This window comes from Borostomias antarcticus (genome assembly GCF_949987555.1).
Source record: "Borostomias antarcticus genome assembly, chromosome: 10".
Classification (NCBI taxonomy): Eukaryota; Metazoa; Chordata; class Actinopteri; order Stomiiformes; family Stomiidae; genus Borostomias; species Borostomias antarcticus.
In genome coordinates, this window is record NC_140243.1 from 3,853,575 (window position 1) to 3,874,620 (window position 21,046).

The 21,046-nt window shown below is 46.0% G+C and overlaps 2 protein-coding genes across 2 annotated transcripts in view; both read left to right on the forward strand.

Annotated features, from left to right (window-relative positions):
• The window catches only part of agbl4 (AGBL carboxypeptidase 4), a gene marked incomplete at its 3' end in the record, with an annotated part of 242,260 nt that overhangs the window by 166,355 nt on the left and 54,859 nt on the right, over positions 1 to 21,046 (forward strand). The window lies entirely within an intron of this gene.
• bend5 (BEN domain containing 5) lies at positions 151 to 14,122 on the forward strand (the record flags this gene model as incomplete). Its single annotated transcript, XM_084444336.1, has 6 exons — positions 151 to 334; positions 1,345 to 1,484; positions 4,658 to 5,114; positions 7,734 to 7,882; positions 11,343 to 11,556; positions 13,780 to 14,122. The coding sequence occupies 6 exons, from the start codon at positions 151 to 153 to the stop codon at positions 13,974 to 13,976; spliced, it is 1,341 nt and encodes a 446-aa protein (XP_084300462.1). The 3' UTR covers positions 13,977 to 14,122.

Here is a 21,046-nt window from a genome sequence, read left to right on the forward strand (position 1 = left end):
GGTGGTGATGCGCGCCGAAGTGTAGTGGATCAGACTAGAGTAGCCGAGCTTAGAAACTCTCCCCATTCCACCCACTCTTTGTGATTATATTTTTTAATACTTATGGTAAAACTGTCAACCATATCCAAAGTGCAGGACCAAAGAGAAACAATGTATGCCTTTGTCAGGTTCTTGGAAGACGATGTTTGTAACGCTCTGCCCGTTTCAGAGGTGACAGATTTCAGCCCCCTGCACAAAACAGACTTTGATCATCAGAAAGTGTATTTGGTTCAGAGAGCTGAAGAGGATGGACGCACAGGCCAGCCGTGCAAAGCACACATCCTGGCCCTCGCAGGTAAGTTGGCTGATTCTCTTCCTCTATATTCAGAATCCCTCTGAATTAACCATCTTGGTTATGTTGTAAGTAGTTAGGAGGATTGATGAATGTGCCTCGTCTGCTGTAACCTCCACTGACAGCTCAGATGTGACAGCTGACAGCTGAGCGATGCTAGCGAGCATGCTAACCCCCTAGCTAGCTAGCTGTAGCTAACCTATTATATCTGCCAGTAATTGGATGGCGGGTTTTGTGGTTATTTTAGAATTGAGTGCAAGATGGCTATCCTAAAGCTGGATGCCATAGGCTACAGTTAACGTTAGCATAGCAGACTATATAGGCTCATTTAGTGAGGCTAGCTACATTGCCACGTTAGCCTATGTTGATGCTAACGTTCCCGTACCTAGTTGTTTACCAACAATATGCTGCCAGCTGCAGTGTTATCGCTAGCTAGCAGTAGAGCTCACCACATCTGCATCACAGTCAGATGCTCAGTCTGAGGTTTACATTGTTAAATGACTTGTACTGGACAAATGATTCGTATAGAGACAACGGACACATGTCCAGGGCTTTTGGCTGGACAGCTAAAGGGAATACATACATTTATTGTTTACAACTGATCACGAACGCTAGCCTAGTCGTTATATCCCAGGGTAATTAGATAGATTACTAATCTTGTATTTGAACAGTCTGGGCTTAAAGATCCTACCATAAGTGATCTAAGAGCCTTGCTAACGTCAACTGGGAGCGCATTAGCTAGACTCAGAGATTTGTCATGTCTTGTTAGCTAGGAGGTACCAGTACAGTTGGTCTTGCCAGTTCCATACAGTTAGTTGACCTAGCAAAGTTGTGGATTCCTAGGCTAGATGGAGATAGGCCTGCTGTCAGATTACAGAGGGATCTACTTAGTATGGAGAGATGGACTCACTGATAGACCAGTAGATTCACCTGTCATGGAGCCACGAAGAGTCACTGATTTCAGTACACAGCTACAGTAGATGTCTTTCTAACTGTGTCCTTCTCACCCACAGTAAACACAGAGGAGTTTGAACACAGTATAATGCAAAAGAAGATGAAAATCCCCAAGATTCTCAAGATGTCGACGAGGAACGTGGGAAATTCAGTTGAGAACCACTTTGGAGAGGAGCGATTTCCTCTGAGACATAAAAAGGTAGGCTTACCTCAGCTACATAGTCTCACTTTATCACAATAGAGCTGGGATGGGTGTGTGTGTGTGAGTGAGAGTGAGAGAGAGAGAGAGAGAGAGAGTGTGTGTGTGTGAGTGAGGGAGAGAGAGAGAGAGGGGAGGGAGGGAGGGAGAGAGAGAGAGTTTGTTTGGATTCACAAGCACTCACACATATATTTGCAGTCGTAGATACAAAATGAAAACCAGTATTGATAGTTGTATATTTATGGTTTAATGATCTGATAAACATACCTATCCAGGAACCAATATCCCCCCTGCTATTTTTACCATATGCTGGATTAACACAAATTCAGCACTCTGGACAGCTGCCCTCTCACAGAGCTAATCCTCGAAGAGCCTCACCAAAGAACTGCTCCCAGTCCCCTGTCTGATCCCGCATAGTCCCTCTGCCTCTGTCCTGCTGTCTGAGCCAGTCACCTAGCCAGCACTCAGCCAGTCACCTAGCCAGCACTCAGCCAGTCACCTAGCCAGCACTCAGCCAGTCACCTAGCCAGCACTCAGCCAGTCACCTAGCCAGCACTCACCCGGGCACCTAGCCAGCACTCAGCCAGCCAGGCCACACATTCTGCTCTCTCTGTCTGAGCCAGCTAGTACAGACCATCTTTCTCTGTCTGAACCAGCTAGCACAGACCATCTTTCTTTGTTTGAACCAGCTAGCACAGACCATCTTTCTCTGTCTGAACCAGCTAGCACAGACCATCTTTCTCTGTTTGAACCAGCTAGCACAGACCATCTTTCTCTGTCTGAACCAGCTAGCACAGACCATCTTTCTCTGTTTGAACCAGCTAGCACAGACCATCTTTCTCTGTCTGAACCAGCTAGCACAGACCATCTTTCTCTGTCTGAACCAGCTAGCACAGACCATCTTTCTCTGTTTGAACCAGCTAGCACAGACCATCTTTCTCTGTTTGAACCAGCTAGCAGAGACCATCTTTCTCTGTTTGAACCAGCTAGCAGAGACCATCTTTCTCTGTTTGAGCCGACCAGCACAGATCATCTCCTGCAGTCCTGCTGTCTGAACCAGCTAGGACAGAGCCCCCCCCCCCCCTCTCTCTCTCTCTCCCTCCCTCTCCCTGTCTCTGTCTGTCTCTGACGGAAACAACCAGCACAGACCCTCTCTGTCTGAACCACCCACCAGACCCTCACTCTCTGTCTGAACCAGCCAGCACAGACCCATTCTCTCTGTCTGAACCAGCCAGCACAGACCCATTCTCTCTGTCTGAACCAGCCAGCACAGACCCATTCTCTCTGTCTGAACCAGCCAGCACAGACCCATTCTCTCTGTCTGAACCAGCCAGCACAGACCCATTCTCTCTGTCTGAACCAGCCAGCACAGACCCTCACTCTCTGTCTGAACCAGCCAGCACAGACCCATTCTCTGTCTGAAGCAGCCAGCACAGACCCTCACTCTCTGTCTGAACCAGCCAGCACAGACCCATTCTCTCAGTCTGAACCAGCCAGCACAGACCCATTCTCTCTGTCTGAAGCAGCATTGATCCTCTCTCTCTCTCCGTCTGAACCAGCTGGCACAGTCAGTGTTTCCCCTTTAATCTATAGGCCCAAAATACCAAAATAAGTCAGTGGGGTTATCACGGCGAGCAGATATTTTGTGACTGGGAATCATGATTGAATAAAAATATTTTCGGTTCATTCTGACATTCTGAGACTGGCGGGACATAATGGGAAACACTGTAGCTACATAAGTAATGACATTTTTTAGCCTGTCTTCTCGATGTTAGTAACAATGTAGCTATGTGTTGTTGACATAACTCTATGGCATTGGCATTCAAGTTAGTTGACTAGCTAGCTAGCTAAGATACAGTAGCAGCCAGCACAGGTCTCTCTCTTTCTGAACCAGTCATTACAGACCCGCTTCCTCTGTCAGAACTAATCAGCACAGACCTCCTCTCTCTCTCTGTCTCGTTCTCTCAGAGCGGGGGGTTGGTCATCCACTCAACCTTTGCAATTGAAATGTACACACACACCCCACGTGTTGGGTTGAGACTGAGAGCATAGTCTCAACAGTGTTCTGATTAGGGCTGCCCCCTGAAAGTCGACAAGTCGAATCATCAGTCAGACAAGATTCTTGAGTCGACTGAGATTCTTGGAAGTCGAGCAGCCGTTTTTTTGCTCCACTGTCAAGATGCGCTGGTGGGCTAAGACTCACCTGCCTTGTGATTTCGGCCAATCATTCGTTTTAGACCTAGGCTATTACCATAGCTATTTGTTGTGCAGTAAAAGGAGACTTAAAGTCGCACTGAAACGGACGTTTGAGATCATCTAACTTCAGTAGTTTGACGTATTTCCGATGCAAACAAGCTATGAGGGTGGGACATATGTTTAGAGGAATTTGATTGGAACATTGACAAGTGGACGGGTTTTAAGAACTTTAGAGAGATTCGATAGAAGGATAGCGTTGATTGACGGGTGGATGTCGTGAGATTATTGGCCTAAAATCTAAGGTACCTGTTAGAAATTATATACTTTGATATAAGATTACAACAAAAGTAGAATTTTGTAATTTCTTTGGCATACATCGTTGAATAGGTGAACACTATGAACAATTATGTGAACCAAAATGGGACAGAATGCTTTTTTCATTTCAGTGCGACTTTAAGACTATATAGTGGAGGGAAGAAGGCAGGGAACCCCTCTCCCTTCCGTTATGCGTATAGCCTAGCCTACTATGCGCCAGCAATCAAAAAAAATAAAAATCACAACACAAAACTGCCTTCCTAGACCAATCTTCTTGTATTAACTAATCCACTGGAGAAAAAAATATCTTTTTTTTCCCCCCATAGACGGATTGAGCTCTAACGTCTGCGAAAATGCTTTAGTGACAGACAAAACATTTCCTTGTTGACTGCTGCCCAACGCATGAGTCTATTTGCGCACAATCTCAAATGTGCAGTTGAGGAGACAATCATCAAATCTCCCAACCCTAATTGTAAGCTATGGGAAACTGCATAAAAACACAGGAGCATCTGAAGTAGATGGACAATGTCGGGTACAGCCCTGGTTCTGATAGTGTACTTATGAAGGGCCATAACACTCATTCTGATCCTAGTTCTCTGGTCACATTCTCCGTGCAGTCAAATTCACCCTTAAATGTGTTCCCACCTCAAACTGACCCCCAGGCCCAGTCCCAGGAGCACGGCCGCCCCGCCTCCAACTCCTCCAAGAGCCTGGCGGCTGTGGTGGCTCGCCTGGAGAGGAACGCCGCCAGCTCCTGCCCGGAGGCGGACGAGGACCTGGAGGAGGACAGGCTGGCCGAGGAGGAGGAGGAGGAGGGAGAGGGGGATGAGGAGGAAGACGAGGAGGAGCTGGAGGACGGGGACTACGGGGCGGGGGAGCTAGGGGGCGGTGGCGAGGTGGCGGCGGTGCCCAGGGTGCTGTACGAGGAGCTGGTCCTCAGCTACCGGCAGCAGGAGGAGGAGATGCGGCGCCTGCAGCAGGAGCTGGACAGGACGCGCCGGCAGCTGGTGCAGCAGGCCAAGAAGCTGAAGGAGTACGGCAGCCTGCTGACGGAGGTCAAGGAGTTGAGGGACTTCAACAGGAGGCTGCAGGACGTGCTCCTCATGAGGCTGGGCAGCGGTGAGGGACACACACACATTACATTTACATTACATTACATTACATTACATTACATTACATTTACATTAGTCATTTAGCAGACGCTTTTATCCAAAGCGACTAACAATAATTGCATTTAACGTAGGAAGAGCCAATGTACTACTACTTGCCAGAACTCACAAGTGCATCTTCTTTCTAAAACCTCCTAAGAGCATAATCTAGTGCTGAAGGCAAAGTGCAAGAATAGCAATCTAAAGTACAGTGCAATATAATATAATACAATAAGTGCTTAGGCGGGAGGATTGTTGTAGTACTTCTTGAAGAGATGAGTTTTAAGCCTGCGACATTATCTGTCTGTCTATCTATCTACACTTCACAAGAGACACATTCCATATGACCCCCCCCCACACACACACACACACACACACACCAGATTCATAGTTTGTGCATTTACAATACTTTTTGACATTGACTTACCCGCATACAGACAGACAGTAAAAATGACAGAAAGACAATTCACTCACAGCTCACACACACCCTCACAGTATAGGGCCACTTCCTTCTGAATCCGACATGGTGCACTGCACTGATTTGATACTGTGTTTTGAATCACTGCTTATTTTTTCTTCACTGTACACGGGGACATACAGAATAAACAACTCCGGTTAGAGTGAAACAACTCAAAGCAGTGCGAGCCTTGTGAAGGGTAGCCAGCGCTGGAGTGGCCAGCTGTGCCAGGAGCCCGTATTAGTGGGGGATCTCCCTGCAGTGCTCGCTGGTCTAATGGACAGGCTGCAGATTAGACAGCCCAGGGTGCCCCGGGGGTCGGCAGTAGGGTGCACTGACTGATATTAAAACTCATCAGCTACATTGGAGCTTAGTGTGGCCAGCCACCAAAGGGAGCTTACTGGAGCTAAAATAACCCTCAGCTGGAGGTTGGGAGGCCAGGAGGATGGGGGCTGGGAGGATGGTGGTTAGAAGCCGGGAGGATGGTGATTAGAGGCTGGGAGGATGGTGGTTAGAGGCCAGGAGGATGGTGGTTAGAGGCTGGGGGGATGGTGGATAGAGGCCAGGAGGATGGTGGTTAGAGGCTGGGAGGATGGTGGGTAGAGGCTGGGAGGATGGTGGTTAGAGGCTGGGAGGATGGTGGTTAGAGGCTGCGAGGATGGAGGCTAGGGGCTGGGAGGATGGAGGCTAGGGGCTGGGCGGGGAGGGTTGGGGCTGGAGGCTGATGAAGCCTGGCTACTGTAGCACACAGGGTTCCAGGTTGTAAGTGCAGAAACTCTATTCATGTGCTGCTACTGCAGGAGTCTGTCTGGATCTACTGTCTCTACTGTACAGGTGCATCTCAGAAAATGTAATTTTGAATTTGAATATTGTGAAAAAGTCCATGATTTTCTGTACTTTAATTCAAACAGTGAAACTTTCATATATTCTAGATCCATTACACAAAGTGAAATATTTCAAGCCTTTTTTGTTTTAATCTTTATGATTGTACAGTATGTTCAGTATGCTAATGTTTACACAATACTTGGTGGAGGCTCCTTTTGCACAAATTACTGCATCAATGTGGAGCATGGCATGGAGGCAATCAGCCTTGAAATATTTCACTACATGTGTAATGAATCTATAACGTATGAAAGTTTCACTTTTTGAATTAAAATACAGAAAATGTAGCAACCCTCAATATTTTTAAGAAGACGAAGAGTAGAGTGTCTCAACGGGTGCATTTATTCTCAGTTGAGCACCATGACGAGCACCGTGAAAACTATAAAGAATACAATGACTACTTCATAGCTTCACAAAATTAAACAATCTATGCATCTCTGGAAATGCACCATGAACAAAATGAAAAATAAACAGTAGGCATTACAACATGAATATCCATACCTCACTCCGCTTATCAAGGGTGCTAAGAGGATGTCGGAACGCTGTTTTGTGATGTACAGATAGCAACGACGTAGCTAGGCACTTGCCAAAACTTGCTCACCAGTCTACTGAACTAGTATCACAGTTAACAGATCTAAACCAGGACATTTATATATTTAATATAACTATTAAACCCAATCTGTAGGTTATGCTTAATCTCTAGTGAGCGGGATCCTCTCACACCGAACGAGTTGCTTCTTTGATCTGACCGACACCTGCCTGCACATGCTTCTCTAGCGGCAGCGTCCTTCAAAATAAATGTATACAAACATTGGTCAATTTGTACAATACTAAACTTCAAACTAAAAGTTCTCAGAAATAACAAAATATTACAGACACTTACAGAAAATAATTAACTTTCCACAATATTCTAATTTTCTGAGATGCATCTGTACTTCTAAGTGGATATTATGGTATTGAGCCTTGCAGTATGATGTATGCTAAACAGATCATTGCAGATAAACGCATCTTCCAGAGAGTGTAGTCTGCAGTCAGCTGCAGTCCTACCACAGGCAAAGTTTGTAATAACACAGTGTAAACACACCCATAAAGTTTGAAATTGTTGTGTCTGGTGATGTACTGACGCCAGGTAATTTTCACAATCTGACATGTTTAGAAATCTCAAAAAAATCTCTGATATATTTGAATTCCATGATTATAAATATTATTGGTGGGCTCAGATGAAGAATATAAATGTGTCTCCCTGTCCAGAGCCCATGCATGACAACGGCACCCAGACCATCAAGGCGGAGGTGGTGGAGCCCCTAGTGGAGGCGCCGGAGGTCTGCAGGGAGGAGGCCAACACCAGCTCCAGCCACTCGCCCTCCCCAAGGACTGTCTACACCTTCAACGACGGCAAGGTGAGCCCCATCCATCTGTTTCCCTCCACCCCCCTCCCCCAACTTCCTGTTTGACCCTTAGGTTGAGCATTAGGGTCAATGATGTCATTCATTGTAACGCTGAGTGTTTTTTTTATTTTTAAATGTGGTATTCAAAATAAAATTGTCATTTTTTTCTGCCAGTCTAGGCATGCATATATAAATGTGTGATTATGAAAAAAATAATACATTTTTCGAGAGGGCACTCAGCATTGTACTGGATGACATGGGACACCTTTACCTCATTGACCCACTACCAGGTTTGAAGTCAATCTGACTACCCGTGGTTCTTTGTCTATTTTGTGGAACCAAACTATTCATGGGCAGACAGGAGCATCTCAGGACGGTGTTTCCCCTAGAATTGTTTTGAGGTCTGGTGGTGTCAGAAGTTTCCATTATGTACACACGTCTGCTGGCCAATCAGAAAAGAGTATTAACCCAGGCCATAGTATAATGTGTGTAAACCCGTTTTATTTAGGCTATTATTTTGAAGTAATAAAAATGAAATGGATCGGCCTTGAAATTAAATTGGATCGGCCGATACCGATCCAGCTGAAAAGGCCTAGATCGGCCCCGATCCGATCCAGGGATCGGTATCGGGGCTTCCCTAGTTTTAAGGACCGCTTTTAGTGGTGGCCCAGTAATTCTGCTCTGCTCTGTATGGGTCTGTTCGTGGTGGTGCTTTAACTCTGCATGGGTCTCTTGATTGGAAGGAGGTGTTGCTTGTAGCACTCAGGCCAGTGCTCACATCAAGCGTGAAGAACAAAAGCAAATTAGAACTCTCCCACACTGGCCTTGCTATTAATTATCTACACCAGAGGAATTTCAGAGAGTGACAGGTAGCCCTAGAAGAGGGTGGGGTGTGGTTGAGGGAGGAAACAACATCATCGTCTAAGTTAGTGAAAAGCTTGTCTGCTGGCCAGGGGCCTGCAGCACATTAGCTGTGAAAGGAAAAGCCTTTGGATGGCAGCCTAAACACTTGATGATGATAAGAGAGAGAGGGGGGTAGTGTGGGTTGAGAGAGAGAGAGAGAGAGAGGATGATGGGTTTGGTTTGAGAGAGAGATGGGTTTGAGAGAGGGAGAGAGAAAGGTGGCCCCGGGCAGCATTAGCTCATCCAGGACACCCAGAGCCTGGTGACTGACGGTCAGAGCCTGGTGGCTTAGTGGTGTTTGGCATTAAAGAACAGCTTCTTTTTTTTATTGCTAAGGCAAATTTGAACTTGAAACTGAACAATAGGCGATATTACTGTAATTGTTCAGTTCACCCTCACTTCTCTGGAAGAACTCCCAGTATGTGAGCTCAAAACAGCCCCTCCGAGTTCCCACAGAGGGATTATTCCAAACCTGGATGGTTTTTGAATGGATCCTGTGTGTTTTACATTTTTATTTGTATTTTGGCATTAGCAGCCTAATATTACATTACCATGATCTGAGAAACCAAGGGGAGGACAGGACTTGGAGTAAGTACCGCGTTCTGTGCAGTCGCGTTGGACGTCTGACATGCTCCAGCTGTTTTGAGTAGCATAGTGATGTCACAGTTGTTCGAAGTCCCCAAGTAGGAAGACAGGCTGATCAGCGTTGTTGTAGCTGTCTATGCATTCAGCGGCAAGTCGGTTGTCAACGCTAAGGACATAATAGGCAAGACACAGTCATTTGTGTGAACTCTCGAGGACTAATTTTGTAATGCTATGAGCAATCAGTCCATTCTAGTAATGAATCAGTCACACAAAGTCATAATTTACAGCCGTGCACAGCCTACCCTCAATTGATTTTCCTGTTTTCCCGGTCAAAACTTTTGAATGCAAATGTTAATTTAGCTAACATTAGATGGATTTACATGAGCGAGATATAGCATACAGTAGCATGCACAACCAAGCTAGCATGCATTGCTATTGGCTAGCTAGCCTTTTCCATAGGCTAGTAAAGAAAGCTAGTAGCTCCATACGCTAGTAAATTTTAGCTGTAAATGTTTTCAGTAACGTTAGCGTTGGTTGGCTGTAAGCCAGCGCACCTAGTATAGCGTTTATCGGGTTATCACTCCCTGTGAAAAAGAGATTGTCCGCATCACTGGTATAGCTCCCAATAGGTACCAGCGGACAATCTCTTTTTCATTGCTGACGTTTCTCTGTCCAGCACCTGGATTTTAGTGCGGATGTGCGTGCCTTATACCTTTGTCAATGGGTTATCACTCCCTCCCTCCGTTGAATGTTGACCTGCATTTCTCTGTTGGCACCACAAGAGGCAGTAGTCCCAGCACACCAAAATTAAGAAGGACACCAAAATCAAACCGCCGATCTCCACTGCACAAGTAGAGTAGCGGTGAAAGCAATGGATTCCCACACGGGAGTTCGGGGTTCAAGGCTCCGGTGGGGATGACTTTATGGGACTATACCCCAAACCTCCACATGTTCATCCTTTCACTCCGACCTTTACCCCTTGCCTTATAGGTCAGATCCTGTCCCAACCCCAACCCATATTCTAACCCCAACCCACACTAGGGACTGGAAGAAGGACACAAATCCAACCCACCGATCTCTACTGCACAAGTAGAGTAGTGGTGAGAGCATAGGACTCCCACCCGGGAGACCGTGGGGATGACTTTATGGGACTATAGCCCAAACCTTCAGACGTTCAACCTTTCACTCCAATATTTGTATCCCTTACCTTTGTTCAGAAACAGAAGTTGAAACAATTGCAGCAACATAGCTAACGTTACATGAATCATCACTGTAACTGCTTTAGCCACTAACCGCTACCATTAATGTTATGGAAGCTGCTGCTAGTTGTTGTGAGCTCATGAGCTATCTGGCTATTCCGCTCTTATTGTGCTGGATTAGCATTGGCAGTATTGAAACTGATGGGTCCAGGCAACAAGACCTATCTTAATTTATCAGACATTATTTAATGTCATTTCAATTCACAGCTATTTCAATGACATGACTAGCTTCCGTCCTACCAGTCCTGAACAGAAACAAGCCAGCCACGCACATAAGCCAGGCTGGACCTGGCCTGGTTTTCTAAAACCATTCAAATCCAGTGAGATTTAAAGAATATAGCTAGCTCACCGTAATGTCCTCAAGACAACCACGTTTCAGTCAAACAAAACATGCTTGCCGGTAGTCAGTCACATTTGATCAGCTCGGAGTTTGTCCTTTTTGTAGTGAGTGAGTGAGTGAACATGTCAGAATAAATGACTGGGTACTTAAGGCCGTTTGGCTTCAGGCATTTTAATCGTATTTAACAAGCGATGATGCTTCCGTTGCCTGTAAGGTCCGTTTCTGAGCACTGGCGGCAGATATTTCAATGGACAGCTCAAGCAAGCATGGCACCAAAATCTGCGTTGCGATTTTAGATATTTATATATTGTGTATTGGTACCCATCCCTAGCTAGCTGTAGCCTCTGTATGGGCCCCTGACATCCTCCCCTCCCCCTGCCTGCAGGTGCACCTGGGCGGGGGGATCTGGGTGGAAGAGGAGAAATGGCACCAGCTCCAGAGGACCCAGGGAGACTCCAAATTCACCAAGAACCTGGCAGTGATGATCTGGGGCACGGAGACGCTAAAGAACCGCAGCGTGACGGGCGTGGCCACCAAGAAGAAGAAGGACGCGCTGCCCAAGCCCCCGCTCTCCCCCAGCAAGCTGAAGATCGTCAGAGGTAGGATCTGGCAGCCAGGACTGTATTGTGGGGCGGCTGTAGCTCAGTTGGTAGAACGGGTCGTTCAGTGATCGAAGGGTCAGTGGTTCGAATCCCAGCTCCGACTGTCCACATGTCGAAGTGTCCTTGAGCAAGACACCTAACCCCACATTGCTCCCAATGAGCAGGTTAGCACCTTGCATGGCAGCTACCGCCATTGGTGTGTGAATGTGTGTGTGAATAGGTGAATGAGAGGCCATTGTAAAGTGCTTTGAGTGCCGCTAAGGTGGAAAAGCGCTATATAAGTGCAGTCCATTTACCATTACCATTTACCATTTACATAGAAACTAGCTAAGATTTGGGCCCCAGACACAGATCAAGCCTAGTCTTTGACTAAACAACTGGTCAGTGGACCTCCTCCACTGAGGGGGCTGCTTAGACGCAGACTAGACAGTAGTTAAACTAGGGTTAGGATTGGAGTGTAGATGTAGCGGGGAGTGGGGGGAAGGTCTCGAGGGCGGTTGACAAGGCAATTTGTGTCTGATCTATCTTGCATCACGTGTTAGGCTAACGTTCTCTAGCTAGCATAAATCAAATGAGACAAGCTAGTGTAGTAGACAGATTGCGAGCGAGTTAGAGTAGTGAGCTATGGAAGCATATAGCTAACTTCATGTGAATTGGATTTCCACTTGCATTTCCATCATGTGATTTGCATTTAAATTTCCATATAGGCTATTGATACATCCACTTTGTGTGTAACTTAGTTGAATTCAAATGTAAAAGGAGTAGTAAAGGGACAAATCATGTTTATCCCTGTTTTAAGGTTACTTATGAACATATACAATGGTTCAGATCAAAAAGTTGACAAAACTAGCACTTTTAAGAAAGTCTGATAATTGCTCTACCACCGTTTTGGTCATACAATGGATGTTGGTGGGCACCTTGAAAAATCATTCAAAAACATGTTAAACTCTCGAACTCTCTCTCGTTAAACTCCGCCCATCAGCCAAATAAGACATGAATGAATAAGACATGAATGTCTTATTGTCACTCTGGGGCTCTTTGGCTGGGTTGCACCATCATGGATTAAATTAATCCTGGATTAGATTTAATCTAGGTTTAGTACATCTAGTTTTAAACTGGTTTATAATTAATCAGAGATGTGTTGCACATCTTAATTGTAACCCTGGATTAGTTAAACTATCTTAAACATGGGTTAAAACGGGATTAGTTTATTTTCAATGTCCACCATGATGAATTCTGATTCTGATTCCATTGTAACCTGGGCGAGGTTTTTTTTATTTTTTTATTTTTATTTTTTTTTACATAATATTCATAAGAACTGCTGTCTTTCAGCTTGATATGGTATAACCTATGGTATAACCTGTTATAGACCATCATCTGTATCTACACTCAAATGAGTGTCAAAAACAGGACTTTCCGTCGCTTACAGTATGTGGTCTCTGTGTAACATAGGAGGCTAGGAGGAGTCTGTTAAGTCTCAAACAACCAGATTGGATATCAGTAGAAGCTAGGCACAGCCACATTGGATATAAGTACAGGCTAGCTGGCCACAACCATTAGATATCAGTAGAGGCTATCTAGCCACAACCACATTAAATATCAGTAGAGGCAGCTAACTGGTAAACCAATATGAGCTAGCTATGCATAACACGATTTGAGGGACGAAACTCTGCGTCTGGTGATGTCTATGGGTTCCAGACTTCAGGCTGTCATTGACTGCAAAGGATTTGCAACCAAATATTAAAAATGACAACTTGATTTACTATTATGTTAGTTTGTCTAATTATTTTTGGTCCCTTAAAAAGGGAGTACCACATATAAAATGTGTTGTAATTCTTACACCGTTCACCTGATTTGGATGTAAATACCCGCAAATTAAAGCTGAAAGTCTGCACGTACAGTAAAGCACATATTGAATGTTTCATTTCAAATCCATTGTGGTGGTATACAGATGCCAAAAAGATGAAAATTGTGTTAATTTCCAATATTTATAGACCTAGCTGTATGTCTTGCAAACACAGAAACTGGTTCTAGGTGTTACAGTCAGACACTTGGGGCTCAAGCTGCAGTCAGACAGATTTCTAGTTTCATGAATTTGATTATTAGAGGCATAGCAGCAGTTGATGACGAGGTTATATGTTCTGGTGTCTTCTTATGAACTATCCTCCCTCTCTTCTCCCTCTTTCCTCCCTCTCTCTTCCCCCTCTCGTCTGTCCATAGAGTGTCTGTATGACCGCGTCTCCCAGGAGACGGCCGACAGTACCGAGATCACCCAGAGGCTGTCCAAGGTCAACAAGTACATCTGTGAGAAGATCATGGACATCAATAAGTCCATCAAGAACGAGGAGCGCCGGGAGTCCAAGCTGCTGATCAGACAGACGGTTAAGATGGAAAACTACAGCTATGAAGCCATGTAGTCCTCCTCCCTCCGCTGTCCAGCTCCTCTTCATCACCCTGCAGAGGAGGAAGAAAAGAGGGAGGTGGAGAAGAGGGAGAGGGGTGGTGAATTCCGCGGTGCCATTGCTAGAGTAGCCCAATGGGAGTCTCTGAAGCCCCTCCCCTTCCTCCACACACCATTGGCCAGCTGGCTGACAGACAGCTTTACCTGCCATTCGGTTCAGTCAGAGGGACGAGTCTATTACTGTTTGACCTGGTGGAGTGTTTTTATAAGCTTTACTTGGGGTCGGGGGATGGGGGGGAGGGGGGGTCCCTGAGCAGAGATCTCTTCTAGAAAGTGGTAGTGAGAGGTAGCGAGGTGTTGTTCTGTGTCAGAACATGATATTATGACCTAACACTGGTTAGAACTGAGAACCACTGTTCTCCCTGAGAGAACCACTGTTCTCCCCGATCACATGTCTTCTGCTGTAAGGAAGATAGATGTGGTGGCGATGATGATGATGATGATGATAGCGGTGCTAGTGTGTGAATGTGTGTGTGTGTGGGGGGGGGGGGGGGGGGGCGGGGGGGGCACTGATGGTGAGTTATCTATAGTCGAGGTCTGAGTGCGTGTCTTAGTGGAACCATGTGCTCTTAAAGGAGTGCTTGGTGGACAGGGTCTCGGTCTCGGATATCCATGTCTTCATTATTTACATACCTGAGGCTAGGTCTGTTTTTATTAATTTGCTCTAGAGATTAATTAGTGTCACGCAGAATGTGAAAATGTAGGCCTGTGCTTTGTGCAGGATGGCAGTGTATGCTACCAGTCTGAGAGGGAGAGAGAGAGAGGAAGGAAGAGGAGAGGTCAAGGGTGGAATGACCCTGGCCTTTTGACCTTTCAATGTGTGGTGTGAACGTAGCCTATACAGTAAGCCTTAGCCTGTGAAGATGTTAATGGATGCGTTTACACCTACATTTGGTAGTATTGTTGTTAACCCCAGTAGTGCTGTAGATGACGAGACTCTGACTGTTGGGGAAAGGGGGGAGGGGCGGGGGGGGGGGGGGGGGGGGCAGCTGTGGCGCAAGCATGGCCGCACCCTAAAAGGCCTTATGGATGATTAGGCAATCAGGGAGGACGACTGCATCCTCACCTTCTCTATTAAGCTGTGATTGTACAATGTTCAGGAAGCTGATCAGGCTTCAACAGCACTTTGGCGCGTGAGAGAGAGAGTTAGAGAGAGCCAGCTAGCTAAGGAAGCCAGGTAGGCCTACTGTGTGTGCTAATCCCGCTCTGGCAGGTAAAGCTGTCTGTCTGTTCGGCATTGACAACAGTCATCTCTTTAGCCAGCCATCCCATAATATTCCTACTCTCTTTAAGCGACACCACGGGGGCATGAGGTTGCTATAGTGACGACTTCCTTTCGACATGCCATCAGAACTTGTCTTCTTTCACTCTTTTTTTGGGGGGTGGAGGGGGGGCGCCATTTTGATCCCTATTGGTTTGTGACAGCCTGCAGCCTGGAACTAAACTAGGCTTCAGATGAAACCTTGGCTGTGACCTGAACTGTGGCTCACTGTGTATCTGCTGCAGGCCTCTCTGTCTGTCTGTCTGTCTGTCTGTCTGTCTGTCTGTCTGTCTGTCTGTCTGTCTGTCTGTCTGTCTGTCTGTCTGTCTGTCTGTCTGTGTCTGTCAAGCCATCTCTACATGTCCATGTTTGTCAGGTTTGTCCATCCATTTTTGGATTTTCTTTATTTTCTATCTCTTACAGTTCAATCAAGATTTTCTTAAGCATTTGGGGGGTTATATTTGTGTATATATTACATTGTTTGTTTTTTTCCCCACAAACACCCAGTTCCATGTGACCATGTTCAGCTCCTGCTCTGCTATGGCTGGTTGGTTGGTTGGTTGACTGACATTGTGATTCCATTGTAACCTGGGCGAGGTTTTTTTTTTAATTTTTAATTTTTATTTTTTTACATATTAATAAGAACTGCTGTCTTTAAGCTTGATATGGTATAACATATGGTATAACCTGTTATAGACCATCATCTGTATCTACACTCAAATGAGTGTCAAAAACAGGACTTTCCGTCGCTTATGTGGTCTCTGTGTAACATAGGAGGCTAGGAGGAGTCTGTTAAGTCTCAAACTACCAGATTGGATATCAGTAGAGGCCAGGCACAGCCACATTGGATATAAGTACAGGCTAGCTGGCCACAACCATTAGATATCAGTGGAGGCTATCTAGTCACAACCACATTAGATATCAGTGGAGGCTAGCTAGTCACAACCACATTAGATATCAGAGACTAGCCATGACCACATCTGATATAAGTACAGGCTTGCCGGCCACAACCACATTAGATAAAAGTAGAGCTCCCAAGACAGTAGAACAATGGGATGAACTGGTGCTGTGTTATCAACAAGGGGTTCTGTGATTTTGAATCATTCGGCCTTAGCTGGCTAGAAAGATAGTTGGCTCGATACAAATCATTTATATGGAATGCACTTTAAACCTCTGGACAAATGTTCCAATCTTAAAGAGAAAGGGGTCAGTTCGCTACTTATTATTTCCCTTTATTTAGAATCAAAGAGGTCCAAACAATCAATGTCTTGATGATGATGTAGATCTAGAAGCACCTTAAAGACACTGAAGTGATGAGGAAAGAGCTCTGGTTTGTAGGTCGAGTGAGAGGCGTGTGTGTGTGTGCGTGTGCGTGTCTGAGAAAGCAACAGACGCTTTTGTGGGCCGCTGCAGATGCGTAGGGGTTGTGTTCATACTACTTCTGTGGTCCGCTTGGAGGACGCGGCACTCACGGACGTGGAAGGTATAACCAGGGCTTACGACTTGCTGAACTCTGGATAATGTGATGTTCTGCTTGGAGGACGTTCTGTACAGCGAGTTGTGCATTGTGATTGGACTATGCGCTGTACCTGAACGTGTCCAGGTGTGGGGGTGGAAAGGTGTGTGTATCTGTGGGTGAGGGGTTAAGATAAGCCAAAGTATGCAGAGGAAATCAAGGGTGAAGCTGAGGGAGAAGTCAGCGGAGTTTGAACTTGCACAAAGACGGCCCATGCCAAGGTTCTCGAACCGAGCTAGCTAAGCTACGCCACAGAGGAGAGGGATAAAGATCCTATATAAAGATATACAGTATATAAACAGTATATTTTTGTTTTTTTTATCGTTTCTGTAATGAATAGGCCCCAGATGTTATCTTGCTACAGTCTCTGTACACCTCAACATCAGGTTTACACCATGACCCTTCGATGTTGATGATGATGATCAAGCTTCTGGGGATGTGGAAAAAAAAAAACCTGTTCTGTTGTGTGAACCAACCATTAGTTCCTGTGACACGTTGTTGTTGTTTCCTGTTTGTTTGTTTTCTGATGCCAAAATGAAGGTATGGTTAAACAGTGCTTAATATAGCGTATTAGACTGTGACATTATGGGGGGGTTTCCCAGACAGGGACTCAGCCTAGTCTAGAACTAACATGATGTCAGAGGAGAAGCCCTCAGACATGTTCCGTAATGGAGGACTACGCTGAGGTTGTCTGGGGAACCACGGCCCAATCACCCGTTAGGTCGAACTCTGTCCTAGAGATGAAGGGACTGAAGACCATGTTTGAAACACACAAGTACCGCACAATCATACTGTCCGGTCCTTCCGCCTAGAACCCAAATCACTTCCCTCATTCTGCTGTGCCACAGGAAGTGACCCAGCAGGCCCTGTCCAGGACCCTGTCTGAACCTCAAATACTAAATCAACCTGCTCCAGCACAGACAGACGGCAGGAGACTCATGTGTTTCTACTGATCTGTGAGCTTTCTACAGCAAGACATCATCGCCAGGTCATCCAGCTTCACCGTCCTACCTCATTGTTACTCTGGTACTGTGTGTGTGTGTTTGTGAGTGTGTGTGTGTGTGTGTGTGTGTGTATGTGTGTGTGTGTGTGTGTGTGTGTGTGTGTGTGTGTGCGTGCGTGCGTGCGTGCGCGTGTGTGTGTGTACAGTATATACGTCTATTTTAACAAGCTATAGGAAAGTTACCCGGTTACTCCTTTCAATCCTCACAGTATGTAACCTCTAACACCTCAGTATATATGATCAATATGATGATAGGGAATCACCTGTATTACCTGCTTCTTCGAGCTGCTGTGGAACGCAGGGGCTCTCTCTCTGTGCTGATCAACTCATTGATAAATCGTAGCTCCATGGGTTATGTGTGTGTTTCGCATTCTGAGACTTCTACTGGTTGATGGTGCTACCAGCAAACAGGTTAATTGATCTGTATCTCTGACCTCAAATGGTGCTATTGGTGCTTTTTCTATGTTTTTAACCTCATTCAGCTGTACCTGCAGGTTGGGCACCCCCCCCAAAATCAACAACAAATCACATTTATATTCTAAGCCAAATGTTTGCTAATTATTATGGTAGAAACTGCTAGCTATCTGCCATCCATCCAAGCAGTTGTAGCTAAATCCACTTTCCACAGACCTGCGTCCAAGTACCATTGCAGGTTTGCAGAAATGATCCGTTTGATTTGGTCCTCATGGATGTCTCTTGAACCAGTGGTAAACTACCAAAAAAGTAAAAACCCCTGTATGAATCAAGTGCGTAGACTGCGTGTCAGTGACGTTGAACCTTGTCAGTAGGGTTGAGTGAGGTTGGAGAATGCACCATCTCTCTCTCTCTCTCTCTCTCTCTCTCTCTTTCTCTCTGTCTCTCTCTGTCTCTGTCTCTTTCCCTTTGGGAGATCATGCCTTCATTTGCAGTGAGATCTCATTCTGGTGTTGACGTTGATCAGATAATCTGAAACCCCCCCAAGCATTTGTCTTCTGTTATCATCTCCATCCTTCTTGCTGCTGAATACAGAGATATCATAAATATATATCGGAATATATGCTTATAAATATTTTTAAAAAATATGTCAAATAAGAGTGTGCTCAAGACTTAACTGTGAACCAGAGCCATGGATACAGTCCATATGTGTATGTGTGCCGCCCGTGTTCATACTGTAGTAGACCTGGGATGACCGTTACTCCCTCAAGATTCCACCCGTGCCACAGTGCGGGTTGAGTCGAATCGAACACACCTGAACCCGAGGAGGTTAGTTTGGTCCATGCCTGTCCCAGTATGCTGTATAGGTATGTACTGGACAGGCTCTGCTGTGACCATGCGTGTGTTTAGAAATCCCTCCCTCCTCTCCATATACGGGGGATTTCTCTGGTCCCGAGGTCACACACAAACACAACGGTGTCCTGTATCCAGTGTGCTGTAGCCTTCCTCGGACTGACCACCGGCCCCAGCTGGCCGTGTGTGGAGGAAGGCAGGGAAGAGGGTGGGAGAGAGAAGGGGCCCTCATATGGGAAGATTTCTGTGAAGATCATGGAGAGAAACAAAAAAGTGTAACTGTTATGGATGTCCTTGCAAAACTGGTCGCACCTCCACTGTAACGCGAACACCTGTGATGCGTCGCATCATGTTCCTGCAGTCAGTCCGTAAGCAGGTCAGCCTGTTGTCAAATGTACAGATCAGTACAATAAATCCAGACTTTTATTCTACCAGAAACTGTCTCATCATCTGTGTGTGTTGTGTGTGTGTGTCTGTCAGTCAGTGTGGGCGTATGTTGTGTGACGTATAGGCCTCTGCGTGGTAGAGCAGGCTAATTAACAAGCTGCTTGATCTCCCTGTCAGATGGATGAAGAGAGATCTGGGATTCACAGGGGCAAGAGATTTGACCGGCCCACACTGCTGCCTGTGAGGCTGTCATAGAAATTGTAGTTTCACCATTTCCTTTGTAATTCACCACCTCCCTCAACCTTTCACATAGCTGTGCTAATCTAATTCATGACAGGATGACCTCCAGGAGGTCAACACACCTAGACGTTGTCTGCTCCAGAATAACCATCCTTTGTCCCTGCAAGAATTACCGCTTTTCCTCATGTCACGTGTCTGTATTCTCGACTACCGTTGATGACACCTGCCATTTAATATGACGTGTACAATGGGTTAGCCAATCACATCGTGGAAGCGCCATACCTGTGTATTGCTTGAATATAAGGCCGCGCAAGACCAGACTGCGGCACTTCACTTGGATAAACCACTCACGTGCGTTGCCCTGTAGTCCTTGCGCTCGTATGTTTCCTCAATAAACCAGACTTAACCTGTTTGAGCGATTCTTGGCAAATCCTTTTTGACTAGATCAGTTAAAAATCCATTACAAGGCTCACCGGCAAGACCTTCAGATGCCTCCGATGGCAGGGTCAAAGCACAAGCCAGAACTGGAGCTTCTGTCACGTAGGACAATCATGTAGTTAAGAAGCACAATGGACATTTAGGCTCCCGTTTGGGATAGAAGGAAAGTGAAGAGACAGCAGGGGCGGAGTGGGGGGGATGCGGAGCTGAAGCCGGCTCCAGTAGACTCGGCTCTCATTTTGTGTTCAGTGTGAGAAGGCCGTGGACCCCCCCCCCTCAACCCCCTCCTCTCTGTCATACTCATACATTTCCATATACTGTAGTAGCACCTCTCTAAGCGGGAGTGTTGTTCAGCTGGACTTTCCCCAGAGAGCTCAGTGTCATCAACGCTACCGCTGTGATTTGTGGCTGCCGGCTTTATTGGCAGGATGATGATTCAGTGGGTGAGGTGATGGATTGGAGCGGGGGCCGGGGCGGCGTGGGGGTGGTGCTAGGATGAGTTTGACTGGACTGGGGCCCGGGGCGGCGTGGGGTGGTGCTAGGATGAGTTTGACTGGACTGGGGCTGCAATGAGTTTGACTGAACTGGACAAATAGTTTTAAGGAGATGCTCTCAAGATAAGTTGTCTAACACTCAGCACGCACACACACACACACACACGGAAGATTGGTAGTCTCTATGAGCATACGTCTATAGGGTCTCTCATTCCTACAAATTGGCTTTATTTAAAGAGGAAATTGCTCTGAGACTCGCCGTTCAGTTTCTCTTTTCTCTTCTCTCCTCCTCTCTTTCCTCCTCTCTCCTCTCTTCTCTCTCTTTTCTCCCAAGCAGAAGGCTCCGCAAATGGCTTCCATTAATGCAGAATGTTCCCTTAATTAAAAAAAAAAAGATTCAAAGTGATCATGAATTTTTCGT